Raw genomic sequence first — 13,887 nt, 5'->3', positions numbered from 1 at the left:
TTCATATGTGAAGCAGTATGCAGTAATTCTTCATTGTGCCTGTAGATCGAAAAATCCAATATTTGTTTTTTCCCTCATAATAAATTCACCTTCATAACGTAATTGTGAAATGCTGTCTTGTGGCAGTGATAATTTATAAGCAGAGTTATGTATTCAGTATTCTACTATAATATCACCTAGGAAATGTAATTGTTACTAATAAATTTACATTATAAAATTTTATCTTTTATATGTGTTTTTAAGTTTTAATTCATTGCATAGAATTGTGCATTCTCTAAAATGCAAGCTTTTAAAAAAGTTTGACTTTTGGATCACTGTATATATTTTTCACTATACAATTATTTATTTATTAACTGTTTGTTTATTTAGATTCGCTATATAAGCCAAACTCAAGGTTTACCTGCTGAACACATGTTAAATGCAGCAACTAAGACAACACGTTTCTTTTTTCGTGAGACTGACAGCAGTTATCCCTTTTGGCGACTCAAAGTAAGTTATTTCATTGTGTCTGAATTTTTTTCTTTTCTTTCCTTTACCTGAGATATGGCAAAATAGTATAGTGTTTATTTCACAGATACTAAAAAAGTGACTGTTGCTTAATATATGACAATTAAAGTATTTAAACTGGCTTACCAAATTTCAAATTAAAACTAAAATTTTCCTTATTAGAGATAGAAACAAGGGCTTACCTCTTAAAATTTGATTACATAATAATCATTATCACATTAGGAACAATTGAAAAAACCTTAAAAGATACTTTAAAAAAATTTTTATAAAATGTTTTTGAATTTCATAAAAATATATTTAAAATATGAAATATTTTTGTAAATCATACATAAAATACTTATTTAAAAATCACTGCTACATTATTTTCTGTCATGAAGGGGAGAAAAATAATAAAAATGTAGCAGCTAAAATCAATGAATCATTGCTGACTATGTGCCTGCATCTTTCATTGCATTCTAGTGGAATGAGTTTGACAGTATTTTGATACTTTTTAATGATTGCAAGTTTGCTAAGATAATATTTGCCATTTGAACTATATTTGAACAGGTTCTATGCCATGGTTTCATGTCTGTATATATGTAATCAGATTTTTTTTTTTTTTTACTTAAACATTCTGGAGAGGGCTGAAATAGCTTAGTTTTTACTAATTCCTATGTTAAAGAACTTGTAAATTCGTAGTGCAAGAAAATTTGATCAAGTGTTTGTTTGTGGCTAGAGTTGACAGGTTTTCAAGGATAATTTTCAAAGCAGAGAAACATTGTGAAACATAATGTAATAAAGACCTAATAAAGTTTGGTATCTGGATTATATTAATTCAGAAATTTCCTTATTTAAAAAATAATGTGGGTTTGAGAAATAAGATTAAAAAAAAAAAAAAAAGGTTCCTTGTGCATGCAGGTATAAACAATATGTAAGTCAAATGTTGAAATAAAATTATAAAATTGTGTAGTTTGGGAGACTTTTATGGTCTCTCAGATTTTGTGGTGATGTATGTGTGGGTATGTATATATGTCTAGTATTATTGCAGATTTTTTTGTAATGTGCAGCCTATGTGATAATATTCCTTGCTATATTTATATCGCAAAAAAGGGAGGTATAAATAAAGAGGAAATGCAAAAGACAAATTATAAATTTTATTCTCATATAAAAAGATTTATTCATGCAGCTGGTGTACAAAAGTGTGGCCTTACTAAGCTGCTATTCATTATATTTTAAAGTTGGGAAAAAAGTCAGATTACAGTAGATGCCATCTTAACTAGCTTCCGTTTAACCAAATCCCTGATTAATTGACAGCTATAATTAATTTAACTATGAAAATAAAAAAAATTTAAAATTTCGTAATTATGCATGTTAAGTACGAAATAAGAAATAAATAAACTTATAAAAAGGAAACACTTTGTGCATTAATGGTATTGCACTGTCATTTTTATTCAAAAGTAAAAGGTCCCCCAAATATGGGTGGGGAAAATGTCAATTAGAATGCAGTTTAATAATAGAGACGGCATGTTCGATTCAAGTGTTATCAATTTATTTATTTAAAGCGATTAATATGAAAGAAGCTATGTATTTGATAGCTGAGTCACGGTCAGAGATTGCCGAATCTACAATCATAAAATTTTGGCGGAAACTTCATTCACCATATCAAAGAAACGTAGAAGGAGAGGGAGTCACCACAGTTGAAGAGACAGACTTTTACTGACAACTTTGTGTCATCATTCAAATGTCTTTAGTGAATGCCAAGGTCCACCAAAGGCATTTAGTATAGTAACTAAAGAGTAGTAACTTTTTGTATGGTGAAGTTGTGGAGCGGTGGTTGGTCGCCGATGGGTTTATTATTTCGACATTGACGGCATGCCACCTGCACTATATCACATACAAGCGGAGCAAAAGCATTAGAAATAATTTTATGCTGTATTAAGCAACAGGCATAAGCTTCTTCCATTGATGTAATGCTTTTAAAAATATAATGAAATTATGCAGCAAGTCGCTGAATATCCAGCCTTCGACAGAAAACAAAATGAATTTTTTTAAACATTCCTGCTAATAATGGTATGTAAAACTTTTGTTCCATCAATTAAGTAACTTTTTCTCATTCTCCGCTTTTAACCAGAATTTTGCTTAACCGGCTTGACCCCAATCCCATTTAGGTCTGTTAAAAGGGAGTCTAATCTTTTCTTTATTTTGGTTTTAAAGCATGCACCTTTTTAATGTCTTTAAGACATAAATTTGTGTTTTAATGCATTCTGATATCTCTTCAGTTCAATGATAAAGTTTTTATTCTCATTTTAGACACCCGAGGAACATGAAGGTGAAACTAATATCAAATCAAAAGAAGCCAGAAAATATATTTTTAATTGTTTGGATGACATGGCCCAGGTATTTTTATGTTAATTCTGTTTTTTATATGTTGTATAAAAGTTATGTGCTGTACTGTCTTAAAAAGTATTGTTAAAATTCAAATGAAAGTAATATATTTAACGAAAGAATATGTTTTATAATTAAACATAAAGTATGTTAATATTAAATGTTATATTTGTATATTTATATTTGTGTGGGCTGTATGTGTCTCGTATTTGAGTTTAATCATACTTTAACATTTGCAACATACTTTTGCTAGTAAAAAAGAAAGCTAGGAAAAAGAGTAGTGTCTAAAACATGTGAATAGTTTATTTGAAAGCCTTCATGCACTGACTGTAATTGTGATTTCAAAGCAAAAACTGTTTAACTACTATAATTAAACTACAAATAAGTTTACTTACCACCAAGTTTGACCTCATGAAATATATTTTCAAAATAACCATATGCAACTCACTACATTTATTCTCATTATATTCAGTAGTGCAAAAAGCAATTACTTTGAAGCACTCTACAATTGCAGTTCGATAATCCAGCAGATTTGATAATCTGCATCACTAAAGTCTTGAAGTGATGGTTGATCAGATTTTTCCTGTGTATGAAGGAGTGCTATCCATATCTTCTTTTATATTTGTAATTTCTATTGTAAGCAATCAATCTTCTGCAATAAACAATATTCTTCAAGTAGCACTGCAACCAGCAATCAGAGTTATGGAGATTTTCCAAAAATGTGGTGACCAAGAGTAGGAAACAGGATGATAAATGACATGCTCATTTTTTAAATATGTCACATCAGCTTCTATCCTGTCTGAAAATGGCATTTTAAACATGAGTCTGCATTTCTTACCATCATCATACAATGTTGAAGACATCTGTTGCCTCATAGATTTATGTGAGGGAAATTGCTCTGTGATCCAATCATTTAGCTAGAATTCACTGTTGTAGCCAAGTTCTTTCAATAAAATCGCCTTCCTGTGTAGCACAAGATCTTGTTACGACATGGCACAAACCATTGTCTTAGTCTTATCTACATTTAGTGAAGAGTTCTGACTATTTCTTTCCCCCTCCCTTGTCAAAGCTTCTCCGTAATGAATTTTGTTCTTCATGCTAGTTGGAAAAGTAGTTAAAAGTACCTAACTTATATCAAATCAGTATTTTGATTTTTTTTTGTTTCAGCTGAGCCTTTCTGTCTCAAAATTTGGGTTTTCATTTCTTTAATCGAGAACATTTAATTGTCTTCTCTTTCAATTTGCATTTATTAACTTGAGCATCTCAAACTTAATTAGTACTAAAGTCACAATAAAGTGGACTTTCCTTGTCTTTACTTTTAAGGATAAATTGGAATGCCTGTTTATCATTCATAACTCCTTAAGTCCCATTGTTCTAATTTCCTATCCCTAACGAAGAAGAAGGGATTTGTGGATTTTTGAAGCGGGAAAATAGTGATCTATAACTATGCAGAGGCTATGTGACCTATGCAGATGAATGTTCCTTGGTTCAAACTTACATTGTTAAAAAATATGGCCTGCTCCATAACTGACAAATGAATCGTAATCCGAGATAGAAGCGTTAGGAGAAAAATATGCGAGATAAGATTTCAAATGGGGGGGACTTAGTTTGAAATGTGTAGAAATAAATAAACTGTGAGGTAGGTAAGTTCTGTCATATATCTTGTTTTTCCAAGGATTCTGGAAAATTGTTTATAAACTATAATTTTAAATGTTGCTACTAGTTTTTTTTTTTTTTCATATCCTTTAATTTCCTGTATAGGTCAATGTGCCCAATGATTTAGAAGGAGGAGAGCTATTAGCTGAAAAAGCGGACAGACGAGAGTTTATTGACTTGCTTAAACGGATGCTGACGTTGGATCAAGATCGTCGCATAACACCAGGAGAAGCCCTTAACCATAGTTTTGTGACATTGAATCACCTCATTGACTATGCTCATTGTAGCAAGTAAGCTTTAATTTGGTTGAATACTTTACTGATATATAAAAACAAAAGAATGATGAAGTGTGTGATTTAATGAAATATATATTTCAGTGTGAAATCATCTGGGCAAATGATGGAAGTTTGCAGAAAAAATCGTCACTCTTTTGATAATAATGGGAATCAAGTATCTATTGTAAGCAATTTATCTTCAACATCAAATGTTGCTTTAGCATTTAATAACCAACTTAATAATTTGCAGAATCAGGTAATAATACCTCTCTTCTCTATAGCTTTAGGTATTTAACATTTTGTCTTGTCAGTGGAAATGTTGGTATGCTATTTGATTAAAATTTCGATGGGAAATGCAGTAGCAATAATATATTTGGTTCTCAGTGTGATAGAATCAGGTCTTAAAAATATGTATGGCAGAATATAATTACAAATAAATGCAGCTGAAGTTTAAAAATTAAAATTTATATTTTCAAGTGCAGTACAAATCCGAAATCCATTATCCAAAATGATCTCAAAACCACCACCATTTTCTCATAGGCTTTACGCATGCGCATTTAATTCCCCCCTCCTCGCATAATAAAACATCTGGAGAGTCCCGATTCTTGATTTCACTTCGACACTAAATAAAATACTTTGTTATGGAAGAAACAATCATTTTAGCATAAATTTGTATGATCAGTAATTTGGCTCCGTTGCTGCATATCTGCTTGGCAAACATATCAAACCGAAACATTCCACATATACACGTCGTTGATCCAATGCCAACCTGGGGAATCATTATTTATTATACTTTCCTTTCATCACCGCTTGTTTATCAAAACATGACAAATTGAGTAATGACTCGTGTAGCAATGCCTAAACAATTTTTTTTTTAAATGTTAGTAACTGAATAATACAGGAGTGTGGTAAACTTTTATGTTGTCGTTACGCTTGGCGATGATTACAGATTTAAGTTAAATGCTCTAAAAAAATGTTGACAAGGAACAATTTATTAAAAATTTCTTTCCATATGCTAAAAATAGATTTTGTTGATCATTATTCATAGACCCAAAGATTACATTTAGGGCTATTTGAATTAAGAAACCCTGAACCAGCACCAGGTCTTGTATGGTCGCATTGAGTCACAGAATATAGGACCCACAGAGACTGCGGTAGATATCTAGCGCCAGCCCTCAATAAGGCTAAGTATATGGTGGCTATTTATTCAGAACTCTGATAAGCCTTAAGCATGTGCAAGAAATAGACATAAATATAATAAATAACTAAACTAATACCATTCAGGCCTAATTGTCTCAATTAGCGATAGAAGCAAGATAAAATTTAATGGAACAACTTCTCGTTAGTCGCCAAGCTCATGATGCATAGCCAAATATGTATAGTGAAGAATAGCTAAATTTGATTATGATAGCCATTAATTTTAAAGGTTTTTGGATATTGCAAAACAAAGGTGAAATTTTCCAGTTAATGGATTTTGTAAAGAAATGTGGAGAAGCGGTAATAAATGAAGATGATATAAAAGAAGTTTTTCATTGTGATGACAACGCTTCTTAATTATCAATCAATTAATGAATGGCAAAATCTGTAGTATCCAGAAAATGTAACTAACTATAGTGGAGAAAGTGACACAGAAGTTACTGAAAACGAGAAAATTCGATTTACAAATGAGTCGGAATTCTCGAAATAGCAGTTACAGGACTTCAACAATGTAACTTAACAAGAGATTATGTCTGTCTACAGAATTAAAGAGAAAGTATTAGCACTAAAAATGAAGCAACTTGCATTGAAAGGAATGTTTAATAAGGTAAACAAATAAATATTAAGCTTTTTTTTTCCCCTGTAAATTTTGATACCCTTTAGATCATAAATACTTCATTATTTCATAAATCACAATTTCATATTTTAAATTTTATAATTTTTATTTGCCATCTGACTAGATTTAAACTGATGATCTAATATCCGGAATCGCCGAAGTCCCGGCGAGTCAGGATTTCAGACTTTGTACTGTATTAACCAATAAAATGTATATCAATTATTAATTCTTTCTTCTCCCAAGACAAGTTCATATGTATTGAAGCTCTTCAGATACGTTGAAAATATAAATTTAAGTTTTAAATAAGTTATGCCATGTTAAAACTGCTGCTTTGTTTCATTGGGAAAACATAAAAGTTTTCTGCAAATCTTTTGCATTATGCAATGTATGCATATGACTGTTGGTGCAAAATCATTTGCCAATGAGATATTTCATGAGCCAACATTTCTGCAGTTGAGATTATGCATAAGTAACATTTTTTATTGTGTATAATTTTTTAAAGGCCAGAAATATAAACAGATCAATATAATTAGTTCATAAAGCATATAAATATTCAAAGAAATAATATTTAACTTACGTTTTAAAATTGAATTTATTTTTTCCAGTATCAATTGCAGTCCACTAGTTTCTATCAACCTACTCATCAAGTAACTGCACCACCAAGGGTAAACATATCTCAGACTCAGGCTCAGCCACGAGTAGCAGCTGTAGCCACAAATCAATATGCAGCTGCCGCTGCTGCAGCAGCAGCAGCCAGAGCTGACCCTTTTCAACATGCTGCTCAGTCACTCTGTGTATCATCAATTCTGTGCCCATCTTATCAAGGTATTAATCTTTGTTTTACATTTAGCATATTGGGTATTTTTCTAAATTTGTAAAATGGATGCTTGTAATTGAAATACTTGCAGTGCAGGTTTACATTCAATGTAAATATGTACAGCGAATGAAAATTTTACAAATGATAATATTACAGGTTTAAATTCTCCTGCAAAACATGTTGTTCCTGTTGTTGCCCAAGCAGCACAACCACAAGCTCTTCATATTCAGCCATCTCTTTTAACACAGGTGAGATAACTAAAAATTTCTCTCTTTTTAATACCTTAGAGAGAAGTAGAATTGCCCTTTTTTAATTAAAAGTTTTCTCTCTTTCAATACCTCAGAGAGAGGTAGAATTGCCCTTGGGGGGGCTTTTTTTACAGATTTAATTTTTACATTTTTAACCCCTTCGAGCCGGGTAGCGCAAACACGCGCTTATCGCAGAGGACGGCAGTGTCTTACGCGAGCGTCTGTCCAGGGCCGGGGGGCTTTTTTTGCCACTAAGCCTAAATCCATGAAATTTCCGAAGTATCAACGCATTGTTTAATAATGCTCTATAGCGTATTTAAATGGCTTATGCTTTATAGATTTTTTTATACTATATACTTTAATTACCTTATTTCTTGTTTAAATGCATATTTTACACATTTTATTTTCATTACTCACCATTTTATGACTTTTAACATTATGCATCTGAAAACTAAATATATTAAAATTTTCTTTTCGTATGAAAAATTTGAAAACAGGGATCTACACACAGTCCTACGTTACATTCCTTGCACTCGTAATAACTCATTTGCCGTTTTGGAGGATTTTTCCGGGAATGTGAACAAACAAAGCATCGTCATCTCATTTTCTTATCAGTCTCTTCTGAATAAAGTTTTGGAAAATGTCTTTCAGTTAAACTTTCAGAATCAATACCTGAAATATTTTGCATCATTTCTGTCCCTCAGGGGGCTCACTTTTGTGAGTACGGGTGTGGCAATCCCGAGGTACCCTACCCTTCAGGGGATCATCTTCTTGATGAGACGGATGTCACGATCCTGGAGCCCCAGTGATCTGTCCTCTTTTCCGTCTCCTCTCCTCTTGGCTGGAACTTTTTCCCTTCCCTTCTCCCTTGTGGTTTCTCTCTACGGAGTTTGGGGCTCATCACGAGAGGCTGGAACAGACCTTGTTTCTAGTTTTCGAGTGGCGAGAAAACTGCCCACGTGTTTGCTGTGCGTGGAGACCCGTGTCGCTGGAAAGGAGGGTCCTGGTAGTTGAGGGGCGAGGTACTGTCCCCAACACACTGCTTTGGCCTCTGCTTCAGCTAAACGGGAGGCACCTTAGTCGTCCTCATGGGTGTCAATCGGCTGGTCACTAGTCCTTGTGTCAGTGGCTTGGGGTCAAGCTCTCGGGAGTACCTGCTTTCGGGAAAGCCGACTGTGGGGCTTCAGTTTGCGTATAGGTCCGGCTAGCCCTAACACAGGAATCTGTGTTCCCTTGTTGGGCTTCGTGGTGGGCGGGGCCGTCGGACCCGAATCATTTTTTCTTTCACTATGGCTTCTTCACATATATACCTAATTAAAGATTTCGAGGTCACTCCCGTCACTCAACCTAGTTCGGAAAGGTCTACTACTAAACCAGTAACTCAACCTAGTTCTGAAACGTCTACTGCTAAACCAGTCGCTCAACCTAGTTCTGAAATGTCTACTGCTAAACCAGCCACTCAACCTACTTCTGAAAAGTCTACTGCAAAAAAATTACGCACAGATACAAATGAAAAAAATCATAACAATAGCCCCCGTTTCCTAGTCATTTCTAGTCCTTCTGGCGAGCTGCATAAGATGTCTCCTTTCATAATAAATAAATATATTCATTCTTGTATTGGTGAGCCGAGAAATATAAAGCGTCTCCGCTCCGGAGACTTCCTTATTGATACAATCTCAGCCACCCAGTCTGCTTCTTTACTTCAAATAACTAAACTTGGGCAAGCGAATGTCACTGTAACAGCACATAAGACACTGAATTATTGTCGTGGCGTAATATCAGAATTCGACCTTCTGTATGTTCCTGAAGAAGTGATCGCTTCCGAGCTATCCGACCAAAATGTCTGCGGTGCTAGGCGGATCAAGATGCGTAAGGAAGGTAAGTTGATCGATACGAAACACGTGATCCTTACCTTCAACACGCCTGATCTGCCTAAGAATATTAAGGCTGGATATTTAAATTTTCCTGTAAGACCTTATATTCCGAACCCTATGCGATGCTTCCAATGCCAGCGTTTCGGCCATTCTAAGACGTCTTGTCATGGCAGCCTCACATGTGCCCGATGCTCACAGATTGGCCACGATTCTGAAAATTGTACCGCTGCGCCTCTTTGTATAAATTGCAAGGGTGAGCACCCAGCATTTTCACGCCTCTGCCCAAAATGGAAATTGGAAAAAGAAGTGCAGACTGCAAAGGTTACGAGGAACATCTCATATGCCGAAGCCAGAAGATTAGTCCAAAGCACACAGCTACGACCAAATACATCTTACGCCAATGCTCTTAAAAGATCTCGCTCAGTTGCTACCCAAACATCAGTTAGTATGCAGACGCCACCAAACAAAACTCAACAGACTACAAACAACAAGAAGAAAGAAAACCCAACCCATACAGTACAAAATAAAGAAATAGTAATTCAAAGCAAACCCAAAACTACCACACGAAAAGAAACAAATAAAAATAGAAGTTCCAGCAATAGCTCTCTTGATGGAATGGTTTCTGAATCTGCGGATTCAGACGGTATGGAAGTAGAAGAGGGTCTGGAAGTTCCCAAGCATCTACTTCCACGAAAAACCAAACAAGAGCACAGAAAGAACAAAAACTATTCATAATGGCCACCCTCGTATCATGGAACTGTCGCGGTTTCCACCGAAATCTGCTCGACATCAAAGCTATAATCAATGTTCATCAACCTTTATGCTTCGCAATACAGGAAACAAATCTAAAACCGGAACAACAAGCAAAACTTCGGAGGTTTTCTTTCGTCAGGAAAGATAACATTGCAGGTGAGCGTGCCAGTGGAGGTGTAGGTCTCCTCACCTCACTGGATTATCCCTCAAATGTGCTTTCTTTGACGACATCCCTCCAAGTTGTCGCTACTCAAACAAATTTTGATATTGTTGTTACAGTCGTTTCTCTGTATTTGCCTCCAAATGAGCATATTGATCAGCAAGATTTAAATGGTCTTTTAGAGCAGCTGCCTGAGCCTTTCATCATAATAGGAGATTTTAACGGCCATAGTCCGCTCTGGGGTAGTAAGGATACTAATTGCCGAGGAAGACAAATTGAGCAGATGATCGAAGACCATAGCCTCTGTCTCCTCAATAATGGGCAAGATACTTACTTCCATGAGCCTTCAAAAACTTTCCATGCTCTCGACCTTGCCATCTGTTCACCATCTCTGTTGCCTTTTTGCACTTTTAATGTGGGTAAAGATCTTTACAGCAGTGATCATTATCCCATTCTTGTGTCTCTTGCACGAAGAGGAGCAAACCCCATGTCGAGATCCCCTCGATTCATACTGGACAGGGCAGACTGGGAACTCTTCTCTTCCATTGCAGAGCTCACAGATGAAATGGTAGAAGATGCGCATATCGATGACGCTGTTGAAGCTGTTACTAATACTATTATTCAGGCAGCTATGCTCTCCATTCCTAGAACATCAGGAAAACTACTAAAATATTCAAAACCATGGTGGAATCGCGACTGTCATGAAGCACTGAAAAAACAGAAAAAAGCATGGGGTATTTTTCGTAGATATCCTACTCTGCGAAACCTCATAGCCTTTAAAAGAGCCAAAGCAAATGCACGAAAAGTAAGAAGGCAGAGCCAGAGGGATTCCTGGATTTCATATGTGTCGTCAATAACATCCTCCACGCCTAGCAAGCGGGTTTGGGAAAGAGTTCGAAAAGCATGCGGCATATATAAAGACCACTCACTTTCCTTTTTGGAAAAAGATGGCCAATTGATTAGCTCCATAGAAGAAATTGCGAATACTATTGGTGAGACATTTGCTTCCGTTTCTTCCAGCAGAAACTATACACCTGCATTTCTTTCTATGAAGCAGCACTCTGAAATAAATCCCATCGCATTCAACTCTTCCAAATCTGAGCCTTACAATAGAGACTTTACTATGCTTGAATTAAGGAGTGCTTTATTGCAGACACATAGGTCTTCTCCGGGTCTTGATGGAGTGAATTATGAAATGCTAAAGCATCTGTCCTGTAAGTCACTGAATGCCCTTCTCACTCTTTACAATAGGGTGTGGAAGGAGCGTGCCTTTCCCAGTGCATGGAGGAGAGCTGTTGTCATTCCTATTCCTAAGCCAGGGAAAGATCCAAGGAATCCCTCCAACTATCAGCCAATTGCCCTTACGAGTTGCCTCTGCAAACTGTTTGAAAAGATGGTAAACAGCCGCCTAGTCTACTTCTTGGAAAAGAATGATATTTTATCGCCTTATCAGAGTGGTTTTCGAAAGGGAAGAACAACTGTAGATAACATGCTCCTCTTAGAGACATCTATTCGAAAAGCATTTGTAAGAAGAAGCCACCTTGTCTCGATATTCTTCGACATTGAAAAAGTTTATGATAAGGCATGGAGATACGATATACTCCGGGATCTTCACGAGAGTGGCTTGCGCGGCAACCTACCAATTTTCATTCAAAATTTCTTGAACACTAGAACTTTTCAAGTAAGAATTGGCTCTGTTTTTTCGGATGTTTTTGAACAGGAAGAGGGTGTGCCTCAAGGCTGTGTGCTCAGTGTAACCCTGTTTAGTTTAAAAATAAATTCTGTACTAAAAGAACTTCCTCCCACCATCTTGGGATCTCTATATGTTGATGATCTGCAGATTAGCTGTCGAGGAGTAGACATGAGATATGTAGAGAGGCAACTGCAGATGGCTCTGAATAAGATCCAAGAATGGTCAGACAAACAGGGATTTACATTTTCGAAACAGAAAACTGTGTGCGTGCACTTTTGTAGGAAGCAAGATCTCCATCCTGAACCTGAGTTATATTTGAATAGTACAATTATTCCAGTTGCGCCTGAAGTAAAATTTTTAGGAGTGACGTTCGACCGAAAATTGACTTTCCTTTCTCGTGTTTTAAACCTGAGAAAGAAGTGTCTAAAAACACTAAATATTTTAAAAGTGTTGGCGAACACCTCCTGGGGTGCAGAGCGTTGCTCCATGCTTCGCATTTACAGAGCGCTCGTCCGCTCTAAACTGGACTATGGCTCAGTTGTTTATGGATCCGCTCGGTCATCTGTTTTGTTAAAACTGGATCCTGTTCACCATCAAGGTCTGCGGATTTGTTCAGGAGCTTTCAGGACTTCTCCTGTGCAGAGCCTATATGTTGACTCTAACGAACCGTCACTTTATCTGAGGCGTGAGCAATTGTCCCTTTTGCAATATTTTAATACTCTATCTCAACCTGAACATCCCAATAAGCTGTGCTTACTTGATAATGAGTGTAACACATTATTTGAAACACGTCGATCCTGTGTTCCTACTTTCCCTTTAAGACTTCGCCCTGTCATTGAGGAACTCTCCCTCTCTGATATGCACCCCCAAGCAGTACAGAATTTTGAAATTCCACCTTGGGAAAATTCACGGATCCAGCTTCTTGATGTTTTTAAACATCACGTAAAGGCGAGCACTAACGAGATCGTTTACAGACAAATTTTCGCTGAGCACAGGCACAAATATAGCAGTTATCATCCGATATACACAGATGGATCAAAGTCAAATGATCATGTCGGGATGGCTTTTGTATTTGAAGATTACATTGAGAGCAGATGCCTGCACCATGCTTTCTCAGTCCTAACATCTGAACTATCTGCTATATATTATGGTCTTTTTTACATCTCAAAGCTCTGCCACAAAAAGTTCATAGTTTATACAGACCCGTATAGTGCTCTTAAATCCTTGGAAGCTTTTCCCAATACTCAGAATCCTGTGGTAGTGGATGTTCTCAAAATTCATAGAAATTTAACGATACGAGGATATGAAATCCTGTACTGCTGGATTCCCGGGCATACGGGAATAAAGGGAAACGAGCTTGCAGACATTGCGGCAAAATCTGCTGTCGAACTGTCCCGTCGCCTTATCCCTTTTAGAGACATCTGCTGTGTCATCAAGGGAAAGATACGAAAAAAATGGCAGCAAATTTGGGATGTTCAGCATCACAACAAGTTGAGAAACATCAAGCCTAGAATTGAGCATTGGGATTTTGCTGGAAATCGTAAAGAGGACGTTCTTTTGACTCGACTCAGAATTGGTCACACCAGAGTCACACATAGCTATCTTCTCAAAGCTGAAAATGAGCCTGTTTGTTTTAATTGTAATGTTTGTTTATCTGTTCGTCATATTTTAATTGAGTGTCCATGTTTTAATAGTCTTCGCCAGAAATATTTTAATAGCTATGACTT

The 13,887-nt window shown here is 36.0% G+C and overlaps 1 protein-coding gene across 2 annotated transcripts in view; it reads left to right on the top strand.

The window, feature by feature from the left end:
* LOC118204110 (homeodomain-interacting protein kinase 2-like) overlaps window positions 1-13,887 on the top strand; it is a 134,189-nt gene that overhangs the window by 67,893 nt on the left and 52,409 nt on the right. For both annotated transcript variants that reach the window (XM_085820836.1, XM_085820837.1), the window contains exons 9-14: window positions 370-489; window positions 2,797-2,883; window positions 4,633-4,817; window positions 4,905-5,058; window positions 7,221-7,440; window positions 7,589-7,680. In XM_085820836.1, the coding sequence (XP_085676962.1) occupies window positions 370-489; window positions 2,797-2,883; window positions 4,633-4,817; window positions 4,905-5,058; window positions 7,221-7,440; window positions 7,589-7,680 (858 nt within the window). The remainder of the gene's footprint in view (window positions 1-369; window positions 490-2,796; window positions 2,884-4,632; window positions 4,818-4,904; window positions 5,059-7,220; window positions 7,441-7,588; window positions 7,681-13,887) is intronic.

Source organism: Stegodyphus dumicola, chromosome 7 (genome assembly GCF_044657685.1).
Source record: "Stegodyphus dumicola isolate Sdum_Otavi_A_Nest chromosome 7, ASM4465768v1".
In the NCBI taxonomy this organism is placed as follows: Eukaryota; Metazoa; Arthropoda; class Arachnida; order Araneae; family Eresidae; genus Stegodyphus; species Stegodyphus dumicola.
The sequence above is the reverse complement of the archived record's forward strand: the minus strand, read 5'-3'. Positions and strand labels throughout refer to the sequence as shown.